The following is a 15,469-nucleotide window of genomic DNA, read 5'->3' on the forward strand; positions in this document are numbered from 1 at the left end:
GCTTGCCGCCTCGTGCCCCCCTCAAAATAAACACACAAAGCAATTTTTCTGACTGGGGAGACCTTTTGACCTTTTCCTCACCACTCAGACACAATAGCAATAGCTGCTATATATAAACCTTAGATGTTCTTCAGCTGCGCTCAACCAAAAGATATTTATTTTAACTCAGAAAGGCTAGTGGTAAAAGAAGTTGGGGGATATTTTATCTACACAGTGTTAAATTAACCTATGGATCGCTTCTCTAAGGGTAGCTCTAGGAATGACTAGGATGCAGAGGGATCCAGACGGACTTTTTGACCTCCTTTGCTAAAGCTCCCTCCATGGTATTTGCTGGGCTTTTTCAAAGCTAAAAGGTTGGAGGACACAAAGCTTTATTCTCACTTTTTAGTCTTGAGGCTAGAGAAGCTTCTGCATTTATGCCATAGCAATGTTTGCCTCCAGTAAATCTGAAGTATGCTGGGCAGCTGTGGAAGGAGAGAGAAAAACAAAAAAGCCTTGTGTCTGAAACATTTGTGTTTGTGTGCATCCTACCCTGTACAGCTGGTCTGACTCAGCTCTGAGAAGATGCTGTGCAGCTGTTTCTCTGGAGCAATACCTGTGGGCAAACAGCAGCAGAGTCCAACATCCATGTACATCTTCCTGATCTCCAGAGTTCATTTTGTCCCTACTCTGTCATCTTTAATCATGAAGCATTAGGCTTTTTCTTACTGGATGTTCATGTGCATATGTTCAGAACTTACAGGGTCAATCGACCATTTCCCAGTTTTCCTATTGATGTTTTTCTTGCAAATCAGAGCCCAGGGACTTGCCACAAGCCCAAATCCCATCTTTTGAAAATTGATTATTTCTTTGCTGGGACACTGTTTCTCTACTGCAATTGTCTAAGACTGGGTTTGGCTGGTGCAAACCGACTTCATCTCTTCTGTGAAGCTAAAGCAGGATTTAGCCTGCGTACTGTACAGCTCTGGCAAGTCAAGGCAGATGAGATGCCCTGCTCTGGGGCAACTCTGCTGCTGCCTAGAGAAAGTGGCCCCAAGTCCCAAGTGGCAGTAGCAGCTTGAAGAAGCTCAGAGAAGGAGGCTCTAGAGACTAAACCCTCTCATTCCCGCTCTGGTGAGCACATTCAGCGGGAAAGGCAGGGAATAAAGCAAAACAAAACAAAATAAGCATACATTCCCGTCTGAAGATGGGACCACTAGACATTTAGGCACTGAGATACCATGCAAATGGAAATAATTAAGAACTGGAACAGAATAGTGGAGATATCACTGGAATTATCAAAGGAATTTTTTGAGGAAAAATGAATGAATCCCCAATGCCTTGAGATTTGCTGTTCCAAAGTAAAGCAATAATCCCCACAGAATAAATGGGGCTAACCCTAAGGTAGAATGGGATAACGGTAAAATATTTCTCATGCTGGAAGGTTCCGAAATGTGTAAGGTAATCAATTTTTAAATGGTTCAAGAGTGGGGGAAAAAAAAACCTTATGGCAAATGAACCTTGAGAGGAAGAGCAGCAGAACCCAATTGGCTCCATGGCAGGAGACAGCCATGACCCCTCTTCAGGCTGAAAGCCATATGGCTCAGAAATAAGTGGAAATAAATGACCGAGTCATTAGGATCCCAGTGGGGCATGCAGCAATCTCAAATGGCAACTGACCTCCCACGGTTTTACCCACTGATGTTGTCCACTGCTGTGAAGGAATAAATCCAATGGCTGTGAAAAGTTGTGCATCTCTGTGCATCTTTCACACACACGTGTGTGCATACACAGAGTCTGTGAATACAAACTTTTAGACATACTGTGTATTCCAGAGCTTTTTATGAAGTTTCATATCAAAAGGGAAGTAGAGATGAAGCATCATGGGAAGGTCATTGCTGTGTGTGAGTGGAGAACTGTTTGCCGGGCACAGCCACAGAAAGCCTCTGCCTATCACACGTGGCAAGGTGAGAGACAAATAATATAAGCTCCTTTCACCTTTCAAAAGAACCTTGTGATTGCTTTTTTAGCTAGATTATTCCACAGCCTTTGTACTCCTAAGGATTGCTTTTGTAATGAGGCAAGAAAGGTCAAAACAAATTAATAGCCAAGATAACAGTTATCAGTCTGATATAAATAAAGCAGCTTATAACGCTTGCAATACGCCACAATCTGCAACAGATAAAGGAATCTAAAGCCAAAGGAGGGTTCAAAAGGAAGCCGATATTGGGAATATCTATGCTCCAAGTTCTCTTTTTAAGAAGATGAGTGAGCCACAGTTGCTGTCTGCAGTTGTTGCTGCTGAAGCCAGTGTTGCTGCTGAAGCTCAGAGTAAGGGTATCACTCACCCGGCACGGCTCAGCCATGGCTCAGATGTGATCCCACAGGCCTATGTGCATGTCCTCATACAACATGGACCACGTTTTTATCCTGTAAGTGATACCACAGTGCCAGCAAACACTGGATAAGAGGTACACTACAAAGCTCTCCCTTGCCTGCACTGTTGCTTTCCTCTTCCTCCCAAGTCCCTGCTGTATCTTAACTCTGCAGACAGCTACATCACTTGTTTGCCTTTCTGACCCTCCAGACACCCAGATTCCCGTTTGTGAGTCTCCCAAAATGTCAACGTGGTCCTACCTTATGTGTTTGTGACCCCAAAATGATTTTATAAGTTCTGCCTAAATTCCCTCAGGAACCTCTCTCAGTAAGGTACAGATCACGTGTGTAGTAAGGTATGTGCCATGCACAGAGACCCACACCCCCCTAAGCCTCTTGAGAGGTGCCTCTGGAGCTTGGATATGGAGAAGCTGAAGGCAACAGCCGAACCTCTGTCAGGGGTGAGTTTCAGGTACAAGCCTGCTCTAAAAAATGCTATCCCAGGTGATGGCTTTTCATATTAATCATTTTCAGGATCCTAATTTCCTCCATGAATGCCATACACGTTTCAGGAGCTAAAATTTGCATTCCAAGCAAGAAGCCAGACAACCAGAAATGTAATTGCTACAGGACCTGATTTCCATTGCTGAAGTTCCTCATGGGAGCTTGGTCTCACAAGCCATGCTTTAGCGAAAGGACTCTGAAGTGCTGGTGTCATTGCTATCACCTTTGCAAAACCTTAGGCCTCCACCACTCCTATGAGTTTTAAAACCATCTAGCAAAATCAGTGATGTACATGTACCAGCATAACTTCTGCTCTAATTGGTTTAGTTTGTTTCCATACAGATACTAAATCTCTTTCATAATCACCTCTCTTCACTGACGAATATTTTTCCACAGTAAATCATACATTCTCAGCTGTACACAATTCCAGGCTCGTCTTAGACATGCTGGATTGGGTTTTTTCCTTGTATTTGAGTCCTGAGCTTTAGGATCATTAAACATTTCCAGTGACCACATGATGCCTTTTTTTTTTTTTTAAACAGATAATTTATTTGCAACAGTAATGTGAGATAAAGTAGAATACAAGTGGGAACCAGATAATCATGTATTATTTTATAATGTATATTTCAGTAGATTATTCCAAATGTTACATATGGAAATTTTAAGTCCTATAACATTAGTTCTGATACCATGGTGACTAAGCATTTCAACAATAAGCAGTCTTGTGGAAAAATTCATGTACACAGTTTACTTTACCTCATTTGTCCTGAATTACAGACTGCATTCAGTATGATTTAGATCATGTAAGTGGGTAACAAATAGTTCAGTCTATATTTGCATCTTGTCTATTTAGTAAGTCCTTGAGAAACTCAGATACACACAGTTTGATTTGAGATACAAAAAATTGTGCACGGTGTTTTCATCTCTCACCTCGGAAAGAAAGGTTCACAATGTAAATTCTCACATATTTTATTTAGATTAAAAATACTGGATGGTGTATAATATCCTGAATGTGTTACACAGATTGCAGGTAAAATGTTGCAGAGCACAGCAGCGACTGCTCTGCCACCAAGCACTAGAAAGGTGGAAATTTGAAGGCCATCTAGCTTTCTAAGCAGATACTATGGCAATTATTAATGATCAGAAATAAAACACATTTTGAAAAGCTCATATGCAAATACACGTGACAAGCCTAAACACTGCATGAGATGAATCTCACTCCTGCTTCCACTGAATGATTGGAATACAGCTCCCAAATACTTCAACAGGAGAAGGGTTATGATGACAACTCAAATGCTGCAGGGTTTCTTCCCCCCCGCCCCCCGAAAATAGTTAGAATTTGGCTGATAAACTCTTCAGAGTTCATGCAACCCAAAACGTATTTGTGTGCCTCAGGGTAACCACCCTTAGCTTCCATCCTTCCTTCTCCGAAATCCAGTGTTTAAATATTTTGAATGTGTTTGTTAAGGTGCAAATATAGCGTTGGAAATAATCGTGCCATCATGGAGGAGTAAGAGATTCGTCCATGTGTTTTTTTAGGACCCCAGAATGACGACATGCCTGGCAGACTTCCTATGATACCCATCCATCATCATAAACAAAAGACATTTACTGTTTCCCACCCCAACCAATAAATACTTTAAGAGGACACCACATTATGTTATGAGGTGCAATTTAAGAGCTGAAGGCCTTTAGAACATAAATCTCAAACAGTATTAAAGTACATATTTTAAAATCATATTAAGGCAGAAGTATTTCTAATCCATAAAAAGGTCACGCTAATCTATTATTTAACCAAATGTGACTATCGTGGAGTGATGATACCACTGCAAAACAACTTAGAGAAGCACACAACCCTGCAGGTCAAAGCTAAATCAAGTCCTAAGGGATGCCGAAGAGTGATGTTCCTTACACGGATGGTGATCTCTTGTAGTGGGGCAGAACCGGCTGTGATGACAGCCTCTCCTTGGGATTTACTTTAGGGTGGGTCATAAACCTCAGGTCGAATGCATCTCCTTCCAGAATTAAGTATCTTGCTGAAAGACTCTGCTCTTGGAAAAAACACAGTGAAGTGCAAGAGAGAAGCCATGAGGCCCCAAAAAAAGCTCAGGATCATTTCCACTGTAGTCAGTGACAAACTCTTCCATGAGTCTTGTTCTGTGGGAGCAGGAGCAGACCTACTGTTTCTTGCTTTCCTACTGATGCCCAATGGCACGGCAACAAGCTTTGCTGTCTAGTGGTCTCTTTATTTCAGCTTCCCTTCTTTCCCCTAATCTTTTCAGGAGCCTCAGTATCTTATCTCCGATACTCTCTTTGAGCGAGGAGTTCTCCTAGGACTGGTTCTGAGTGTTTGCCACACTTCATTAATAAAGCGTTTCAAGGAAAATATCCTCCTAACTGAGGTGGCTGGTGCCACGCTTGTGTTATGCTCACCTTGGCAGCAGAATCGGGCTGGCTGAGGAAAATGAAGCCATTTGTGTAAAGGACCCTTAAGCGTAAAATAAATCACAACTTCTTATTTAAATAACACAGTACCATGCAAAATTCACAAATTAAGAGCTTCTAAGGAGTGTCTTTAAATACAAAAATGCAAACTTTTGCTTAAAAATCCACCAGTGCTATGTGTATTACTCTTTACTTTACCTGTTTAAGCCATGCAAAAGGTTTAATCAAAGTCTCCCTTTAACAAATACAGCATTTGAAGGAAAAAAAAAAAAAAAGCCAGAACAAATGCCTAGACAAAAAAACCCCACAGGTTTTGATCTTTCTCACTGAATCTATTTAGCACGGTATTTACCCATCTGAGCAGAGGTATGCGGGGGTCTAAACACCACATCTGTGTTACCCTTCTCCAGGAGACTCATCCTTGCTGTGGGAAGGAGCTCTTATCTGCGATTTGACATTGCCCCTTGGAGGTCTCTAACCATGCTCATGCCCTTGAACCGTGATGCTGTCGTTGTGGAGGGGCACAGCTAAGGACAAATATCAGCTCTTTTACCAGCCTCCACAGGCAGCCGCTGCTGTGATGCTGCAGCAGGTATGTGATGGGGAATGTGTCTGGCGGGAGGGCTCACGTGTCGGGAGCGGGGCTGTCGCCGGGTCACCCAGGGAAGTCCTGTCCTGCGCCCGCGTGTGCTGCATGCTGTGCCTGGGTGGAATAAGCGAGAGATCATGGCCCAACTGCAAATGCACGAAGGAGTCATGAATCTCATGCTCAATGCAGGGAGCTTGCGCCGCACTAACAGGGTTTAAGACAAGAAAAGTGTGAAACTAGGAAAATGAGTATGGCAGGACATGCTGGGACTATACAGTGCTGCAAGTTGGGATAGTAGAATTGCCCTTGGATCATAGTGTACAGATTTGAGGGTAGCAGTGGTTTATTATCTCATTAGAAACATCTAATTCCCTGTAATAAAGATTGCATGTAGAGTATGTCAAAGAACAGACAAGGCTATTACAACCCACAGTCAGGGCTAATGCTTTTTTCCCCCTCTTATTGCTAAATAGGCAGGAGCAGCTTTTCAATTTCAAAATAAAAACTATATAATTACAGTAATAATACCATGCTACTGACTGCTCTGCAGCTGCATATTGTAAAACTCAAAGCCACTGATCAGAAACAAAAGCAGTAAGTCAGTAACAGCTTTACAGAAATGTTCTGCTGGGGTGATTATGTCTGTCAAAATACTTCTATAAGGGAAAGACTGATTACTGAACATATTTCATGTCCCTTTCCCCCTAAAAAACGCTGCAAGTGCTTGCATCTTTTCCTAACAACAGATAAAGAAACCTTTGCCAGAGGTGTAATTAAGACTATATGAACACTGGAACAAGCACGCATCCCGTTCAAATAGTTAAGCATCAGTTACAACAAAAAGCCAGAAGCAGTCATATTTTTATCATCCGTTATAAAAAAATATTTCCCAATCAGTGTTTCAATAGAGTTAAAAGTTAAAAACCCTCTACATTACTAATAAATTAAAAACCCCATATCTTCAACCATCTTGTAAGAAAGTAGGTAAGTAATTTAAACCTTTAGTTTACATAAATTAGCACAGAAATGTGTATTTGAACAAGTGCACTGAAAACAGATATGCCTTCTTTTCTTGTGGTATCTCTTATTTGAGTTATTAAGTAACAGGAAAGCCTTTATATTCTTTGCATGACCTTGAGAGTCTGCTAACACTTAAGTGGTCAATAGTCAAACCCCAGGAGAATGTTTCACCAGATAGACAATGACAAGAGGGAGCATGAAGTACAGTCAAATGCTTTGCAGCCTTATTACAGTAGACTTCAACATTCAATTTCAGCATATTTACTCTGGGGAAAGGATGAAGGTAATATCTTTATACTGCAAATCACATGAGTGAAATTTGATGGGTTGATAGATTTTCTTTTTTTAAACCTACTAAAGTATCATTTTTTCAGAGGTAGTTTGCAAAGCAATAGTGATGTACATGAGTGGAAACAACACTCCTTTGCTTGACTGTGGATAAAACTCTTAAATACTGTTGGTGCTGTCCCTGAACCTCACAGAGAACGCTTAATGGATAAGATGTTCTAATCAGAGCTGACAACAGCCAATTAAGTGTCAGAAGAACAATCTGATAAGTAGGTCTTCATGTCTATAGGCATTTCCTGATATGTCTTAACTGTCAATCTGAATGTTAAACATCTCTATCTTTATCTCATTATTGACTGATTCATTAAAGGAGAATGCTTTCATCTCTTTTTTTGACTTTGGGGTTGCTCCAGAAAGAAGGAAAGGAAAATACTAGGAACGACTCTTAATTTGGAATAATAGATGGGGAATCCTAATTATAAGAAAGTCCTAATCTTCCAACTGAGCAGGTGTATGGTTTGGTGACACCACTACCATGCAGCTGCCCACACCATACCTTTCAAGAAATGGTAGATGCTCAGTCTAGAGGAGATCTGTTTCTTTAATAGGTGGAAGGATATCTGTGGACGTGCTAACAGGCTGCTCTCTGCTTTCAGTGCTTCTTGCTAGTCATACAGAAGACAACACCTCGCTGGATGGATCTCTTCCCTTCTTGTCCTCACCCCTGTCGATATCAATCACATGAACTATGCCGGGCTTCAGGATCAGGTCATCGGTCTCTACATGGCTCCTGTTATCGTCCACCTCGATGTACTTCCCTTTGGATGGCTGGGTAGCCTTACTGAAGACATCTTTAAAACGGCGCTTGAGTTCAACATCTGGGCAATAGACGTACTCATAAAGAGCACCAGCAAGGACTGCTCCTATTATTGGTCCCACCCAATACACCTGCAAAAAGAGGTGGAAAAAAGACAGGCATTGAGCTCTAGAGCAAATAAAGCAGCCAGGGTCTCAGAGAAAAGCATGTCACTACAGGCTTCACCCAGAAGTTTCTGCACAATGCCCTGGCCCTCTCCAGAAATGCATGGTCACATAGTTCTCTGGCTTTCACGAACCGGGATGAAATCTGCCATCATACCAGTTTATGAGGCAGAGCAGTGTAACTACCGTAGGTTTCACAGATGGTGACCTGGAGCTCAGCAATTAAGTGACTGCTCTAAAATCACATACGAAGTTGGTCAAAAGGCAGTCTCTTAGGCAGTTAATGGCATTAGTCCTAGATAAATTTTTTTTTCTTTCTGCCTCCTCCCAGTCTCTCTCTCTCACATCTCTTCACCCCCTTCAGAAATACTCCCTAGTCACCTTGAATCCAGTCATCTAAACCACCTCACACCCGTGGGTGCAGCTCTTCCCTAAAAACTCCTCTCATGACAGCGTTTAGGGAATCACCAGGCAGTGGACCCCACAGAGCAGAGGAGAAGAGGGACCTATGCTGACATGTCAGTGAGGCAGAGTTACTACTTCCCTGATGCCCGAAAAAGATTTCAGTCTACATGTCTGGTTACCAACGTTCTGGGGCAGACCGGCTGAGCGGCAGTGAAGCTATGGACACCTCCCATGGACAGACACACAGACATCCTCTCTGGCTGCCCCACCTCCTCCTGTTAGTAGAAGGCAGCTTTTTTCACCTCTTTATGGAAGATTTAACTTTTTTTTGTAAAATTTGTCCAATAAGATAAAAGTACAGGTTCTTCATCATCCTTATTTGGATCAACCATAGCTATAACATTTCTTGAGACAAAAAAGGCCACAGATCCTGGTGGAGTCACGTATGACTTGTCAAATACAGCTCTGTAGTCACATAAAACATATAGTTGCTCTGGCATAGCTTTGCTTTTAAACTAGCAGGGGTAAGATGATTGAGAAGCAGGTCCACATCTTCAAAGAGAAATAGTTTTGTCAAGTTTTATTGATCCATCTCTTTCCAAGAGGCCTCCTCTAAATTTTCATCGCTCAATGCCAGCTGTAGATAACATATATAGACTGTTTGCAAGATGACACACAAAATAAACACCAATGTAGAAAACTGATTTTCTTTCTGCATTTTCACCCAAGGTGACAATGAACTTTTGAGGAAACAAAACCTTTCCTAGTGTAGACACAAACAGTTCTACTTCAGTATTTCAGACTCACATTTCCAAAATAAACCAAATTTGGCTTCTGATCCCGCAGAATCCAACAAGCAGTCAGCTACCTGATGATCTAATTTGAATAAGCAAATACAACCGACATCCACAACTTTGTAGGGTACCTATCCATTTCAGTATGACATGCAGCAGTTCTGTAACATTAGTAGGTGCAGAAGCCCATGGGCTTCTGTCAATGGCATGCCAACGTCACTGCTCTGGAGGAGGAGAAAAGGCCGTCTTTCCAAGTGACCAGGACAGTAGCTAAGCTTCTCCTAAAAGTTTCTCCACGGTACATTTCTTTATTGTTTATAGCTTTAGTTACAAATTACAGGCTCCCTCAGAGTATGGATAATTAATCTTATGAAAAACTACAGCAGTTTTTCGTACGAACAAGCCATTCACTGATAACTGGGTAAATCTGCCTCAATAGGATAACTCTTGGGAACAAAGTTACACATGGTATTGTGTTTGCAGAATTGGAGCCTTAGGGCCTGAAGACAATGCTATTTCTGTTATTAGCTGCAGTGGGAGGAATGTGGGCTTCATAGTTTAAAAATCAAGAAAATCCTTATATGCACTGTAATATGCAGCTCTTACAGTTAGCATTGAAAGTGTTCCTAGGAGTGCTTCAATTAGGTGAGGCCGAGCTGCCATCCATCTCTCCCTTATAAAATGTGAATTGTTTTTTAATAAGTTTAATAGTGGGATGCTATAGAAAATGACTGCATCATTCACAATCTGTTTATCAAATTGTTTCCTGCGCAAATACTCCTAGTTAAGTTGACGCTTTCAAATTGAAGCAGGTAACATCTGGTCTGGTCTGCAAAGACCAGGTTGTACCCCCTTCATCTCTCACTGCGGGCATTTCCCGAGGCAGGTTCTCCCCCGGGAACCAGATCACAGAGGGTCCCTGCTCTCATTTTATACGTCTGCCCCAGTTTGCTGCAGAACCAGGTGAAACGTCAAGCCGCAGAATTACTTCCATAACTTCTCACCAGCGTGACTGGGGGGGTTTGCAATACGCCTCGGAGGATTTTCCTTTCTAGCAGTTCAATTCTTTCAGTCTCGCTGGATTGCTTCTTTTTTTTTTTGTTTTGAACTTTTTGTATGATTTCCTTTCTACCCCAACTACTACCTCCACAAAACAGCCCCTGAATAGCAAGCCGCTATTCCAACGCGCTGCATACTGCACCGCAGTCCTAAGCGAGGAGCTTAATTATACCAAAGCTTGTGGCAGGTCAGCGCCTGTCTTCTTCAGTGACGGTCTCTATGGGACGTACGGGGATAGACAACTAAAAGCAAATGATGTATGAAAAATCCCGATAGCTGTTGGTCGCTATGGTGGAGGAAGCATGAAAGCAGAGTTACCCATTGGTTTTCCCATCTCCCCATGATGACAGCAGGTCCAAATGATCGAGCGGGGTTCATACTGGCACCGGTGTAATTGATCTAAAGCAGAGACAAATTATTACCTGTTATTAAAGTCTTGAAGATAGTTACTCCATTTCTGCTAGTCCTTGTACTATGGGGACACCCTGGTTTTGCATGGCTTCTAATCTTGATAGCAAGTATTGTCACTCTCCTAAGTCTTACCACAAAATTAAAAAAGTCATCACATAAACAGGCAGAAAACCTCTGATGCAACACCTTACCCAAGGAGACCCTCCTGCTACTCCAAAGGGGTTTGGCGTGGATCCATAAAGAATATAGCAGCTACATAGCTATAGCAGCTATAAAGGCCACAGAAGTTTCCATTTACTTCTGAAGTAGTCATAAAGGGACAAGGGGTCTATTTTTCAAAAAAAAAAAAGGGGTCTATTTTCAAAAGAAAAGCCATTAACTTACAGCAAATAAATGTCCAATTGCAACAGAAAATCCAATTGCTAAAGCTACTGAACCAGTGACATCACTTCGTTTTGAATCACAGCTGGCAAAAATAGTAAAAACCAGCTGGAATGTAATTATCAACTCCACCAGGAGTCCATGGCCAGCGGAAAGATCCCCATGTACCTGGAAGAAGGGAAAAAAACACCGGAGATGAAACAAAGGTGATTTGTAAATCAGAAAGCCACCACATACACTAATTGTATTTCAATGAAAGGTATTTCTAAATAGTACACAGTGAAAGACAACAATGAAATTTAGAGGTACAGGTCCCACACACTTCCCCCCCCCCCCCTTTTTTTTTTTTTTTTTTTTATTTTGAGAGCCATGGAAAATTACTGCTGGACTGAGAACAGAAGGCTTAACGGTAACATCCAACACGAACTTCAAAGTTAGACTGCAGAAGTATAGTTTATTTTTACACAGGGATTTGCAAATGCTGCACTTCCCCTTCACCATTTTTTTTCTTGGGAGCACTGTAATTTACTATTCAATTATAAATTCATTAATTAGCCCTGACTTAATTAATTTAAATTTCAATTAAAAATTAAGCAGTGTGCGGCTCAAGTGCATTTTTAATAAGTCCTGCAACAGGGCTAACTGATGGCATTCCTTATTAGTTTAGAACAAAGCTGAAATCTAAGCCACAATCTATTTCAAAAGTATGTCATTTTAAATTGATGTTTTTTCAACCCCCATCATAATGGCACAGAATTAATTTCCCGCTCCCCAGCCCATATAAAAATGGCATTTCACACATATATTATTTAAATTTTGTATGTAAATTAACATTACCTGCTGTCATCAGATTTGGGGAAGTTCTAGGAAAGAGAACTTCTATAAAAAGAACAGCTATAGATATTACGCTGCACAAACCAATCCTAAGGAGAGCTGTAAGCCCTGTCTAGATGTTGTAAATAAACCAGCAAGCTCTTAAAATCTCTCTATTCTGCGTGACACTGATTATATTTTCTTAGGCTCTAAGCTAGTCTAGTTCAAGAGCCGGAGGAGAAGTGATTACCGCAGTGACTCCCAGGCCTCCCACCACACTTGGGGGTGTGACGAGGTAAAGGATGCCTGCGCCCACGATGGCTCCCAGGCACTGGGCAAGAATGTAGAAGACGGACTTGGCGAGGCTGATCTTCCTCGTGCAGACCATTGCCACGGTCACAGCAGGGTTAATGTGGCCTCCGCTGATGTGTCCAAAGCACTGCACCATGGTTGCAATGCTGAGTCCAAAGCAGAGGGAGATAAGGACCATGTCTACGGGCAGGGGCTTCTCTGCTCCACCCCAGTTGATCGTGGAGCCAAGGCTGAGGAGGACAAAAATGAGCATGGCCAAAAATTCTGCCGAAACGGCTTTCCAGAAGGGCTGAGTCCAGACTCCTTTAAACGCCACCATGATGCTCTCACACTTACACAGACGTCCACACTTACTGAAAAGGAAAACAAAGCTTCATCAGAAGTCACCAAATGAGCCTTACGCTCTCCTGTTAGGGGGCTGCTATCCAGCAGACTTTGGAGAGAAGGCAGCAATGCTGAGTATCCTTGGGCTGGGACAACCACAGACTCAGAGAAGGCTGCCCTTAAAACATGAGCGGTGTTCAAGTGTCACAGGGTAATTAATCAACCCTTGTGATAAGTCTGTCTGTATAACTTCAGTTCACAAAAAGCAACCTCTGTATCTTTTGAAATAAGTGAGCATGAAAATAAGTGTATTCTCCTACACTAGCTGCCTTCTGCCTGCCTTAGAGTCTGTACAGCCCTACCACTTCCAGTGGCCTCTTGACCATCATGCTCATTAAATCAGTGGGTATCCTCTTTTTCTAAGCAAATCTGTACTTTTCACAAAGCAGGTACGATACTGCTTGATACTGAATTATCTCAGTCAAACCCTAATGGTTTTGACAGCAGTGTAGTGTTGGGAGGTTGCCCTGGGAGCTGTAAGAGAAAGTCTATTTGTTTGAACACTCACACAGACCAATATTTCAATTTATATTTATGCAAAGGGCAGTTTCTTCACTGTGGGTGTAGGGTAAAAATTGAATTCAGCCAGGAGAATAGATGCAATCCTAAATTCTGACCTTTAAATCAATCATGCAATCAATAAAGTACTTTCTTTTGGGCTAAGGGTGCCGAGTAAGCTGTGGAATAGAGCAATATTTTCTGTATGTGTGGTGTGTAGAACTCTGTGGGGCAAAGAAAGAAGTGTCTTGATTTTCCTCGCTGTCTGGAGGTGCTATTTGTTAGTCTACACTGCCTTCCTGATGAGTTACAATTTTGCTAGATGTTCAGATACCTATGAAAGTGGGTCACCAAAGAAAAGTTATTTGTGGTATTAATAAATTAGGAGAATAAGCCAAAAGGGAAGCATTTTAATGAGTTTCTAAGGAATGCTAACAAGATTCTTCTCTAAAAACAAAAGCAAAAAACCCTGCAACTCCTCCAAAAAGTAGAAAACAAAAGAAAGACTACTCAGCTGCTACATTTGGGAACAGAATTTCAAGTGGAAGATGGATGAATTTATGCTCAGTTATCTAAGGTAACTGAGCTACAATGCATATTTAATACCACTTACATCACAAAGAAGCATAAAAGGCATGTCTGCCCTTTTCAAGTTATTGTAAGAGGAATGGCCCATGAATTTCTTAACAGTTGCAGTGAGTTAGGGAAAGGCAATTTAATGCTGCGACTGGAGCAAATAATTTGTTTCCCTGTCTCATTTCTGATGCTAATTTACTGTGTATTTTGGATAGGTCATTTGAACTCTATCTCAGTTCTCTAGACTGTCAGATGAGAACCAGAATTATATTATCTCCTGCAAATGGCTGTTGTAAAGTGTTTGTGAAGTGATCTGAGAGACTTGAGTGGGACTTGAGCTCTGCTAGAGAAGAATTGAAGCCAGACCTCAAAAGAGAATAAAGTCATCCCCAAAATCTTCTGATTTTGGGTCAAACTGAAGGAGAGAAATGGAAAGATGTTTTTGTAAGATCTCATATTAACAGTCAGTTAATGACCAACTATCTAGACTTTTTGTTCAAAATGGCTCCAAAATCATTGCCTCCCCCAGTGCTGAAGCTCACAGGTATTTGGTCGTCCTTACCTTTGAACCATATGCCCAGATTCTCACTGAAACCTAAAGGCTTACCTCTGACACCCTTACTACTTCCTCACTAATGATTTATTTTAGTGGCCTGAGTAAGACACAGGTGCTATATCCATACTGAGAAAAGCTCATTTTCCCAGGGCATGTCCTAGGTGAACATTTCATGTAGGGATGAAGCATACCGTGAAGCCCATGGAAAAGAAACCTGGATGCACAGACAAGGGAAGTGGCACTCATCCACCCTTTCACCCCCAGCTCAGTTGGGATGCAACCTGGATTTCCCTGAGCTTTCGCTTGTTAAGCAAAATGCAAGCCCTGGTGTTATATTCCAGACTTCTGCAAAATTTCCAACCACTAAGGGCACTATGGAGGGAATGTAGGTTTTTGGAGCATGGGGGAGAGGGGTATGGTGACTCCTGACTTCTTTGTCCGAGTATGCCTGATCATCTCTTTCTGTATGCAGAGAATAGCGAGATCTGCAACTTAATTACATTCCTTCATCCTGTAGAAGTGGACAGAAAAGGGTGTTTGTATTTGGTATTAAAATTGTGCAGTTAGCTTCCCTCTAGTTGTGGAACATCTTGGAAGAACACATTAAGAGTCAGTTTGTGTGCACGTGCACGCACGTATGCAAGAGAGAGACAGGGAGGATCCAGAAGATCACACCTTCTACTGAACTGCTGACGGGCCTGTCTAGAAGGAGGCTACCACTTACTAAGGGCAGATCTCATACTGCTTCTCCAGCTGAGACCATGTCCAATCAATTCAGTCAATATTATTTATAGCCCTGAAAATGCAAAAATGCTGCGTGCAAGCCAAAAGCATAACTCAAACACAGAAACTTGCTCAGAAGCTTCTAAAACAGCATGCTACATGGAAAAAAATCAAAATGGTAGAACTACACTGTCAGCCATACTCTGACAGTTAATGATCTAAACATCTATTTTTAATGCACACATGTTTTTCTGAAGCAGTTTCTTTTTCTATGATTTCAACACCCAGCAAAATGCCCAGCTGTCATGGCCAAATTTTTCTTTAAAACTGCACACCTTTCTTCCCTACAGCAAAAAACCCCTACAAATGTTAATG

At 41.8% G+C, this 15,469-nt stretch overlaps 1 protein-coding gene across 1 annotated transcript; it reads right to left on the bottom strand.

The window, feature by feature from the left end:
- Positions 1–6,864: 6,864 nt before the first annotated feature.
- On the bottom strand, positions 6,865–12,707 carry AQP4 (aquaporin 4). Its single transcript, XM_009585799.1, has 4 exons — positions 12,296–12,707; positions 11,236–11,400; positions 10,759–10,839; positions 6,865–8,149 (listed from the first exon to the last, which is right to left on the bottom strand). Exons 1-4 carry the CDS (start codon positions 12,674–12,676, stop codon positions 7,871–7,873), a joined length of 906 nt encoding a protein of 301 aa, XP_009584094.1. The 5' UTR covers positions 12,677–12,707; the 3' UTR covers positions 6,865–7,870.
- Between the last annotated feature and the right edge of the window lie 2,762 nt (positions 12,708–15,469).

The sequence above is a fragment of the Fulmarus glacialis genome, unplaced genomic scaffold, assembly GCF_000690835.1.
Source record: "Fulmarus glacialis isolate BGI_N327 unplaced genomic scaffold, ASM69083v1 scaffold1959, whole genome shotgun sequence".
NCBI lineage: Eukaryota > Metazoa > Chordata > Aves > Procellariiformes > Procellariidae > Fulmarus > Fulmarus glacialis.

What these genes read in the sequence shown, in the direction of transcription:
- AQP4 (XM_009585799.1), bottom strand. Translation starts at nt 12,676, where the DNA reads ATGGTGGCGTTTAAAGGAGTCTGGACTCAGCCCTTCTGGAAAGCCGTT. An exon ending in CAATTGGACATTTATTTGCT is followed by an intron (nt 10,840 to 11,235) that starts GTAAGTTAATGG and finishes TCTCTGCTTTAG; the next exon opens with ATCAATTACACCGGTGCCAG. An exon ending in GGAGATGGGAAAACCAATGG is followed by an intron (nt 8,150 to 10,758) that starts GTAACTCTGCTT and finishes CTCTTTTTGCAG; the next exon opens with GTGTATTGGGTGGGACCAAT.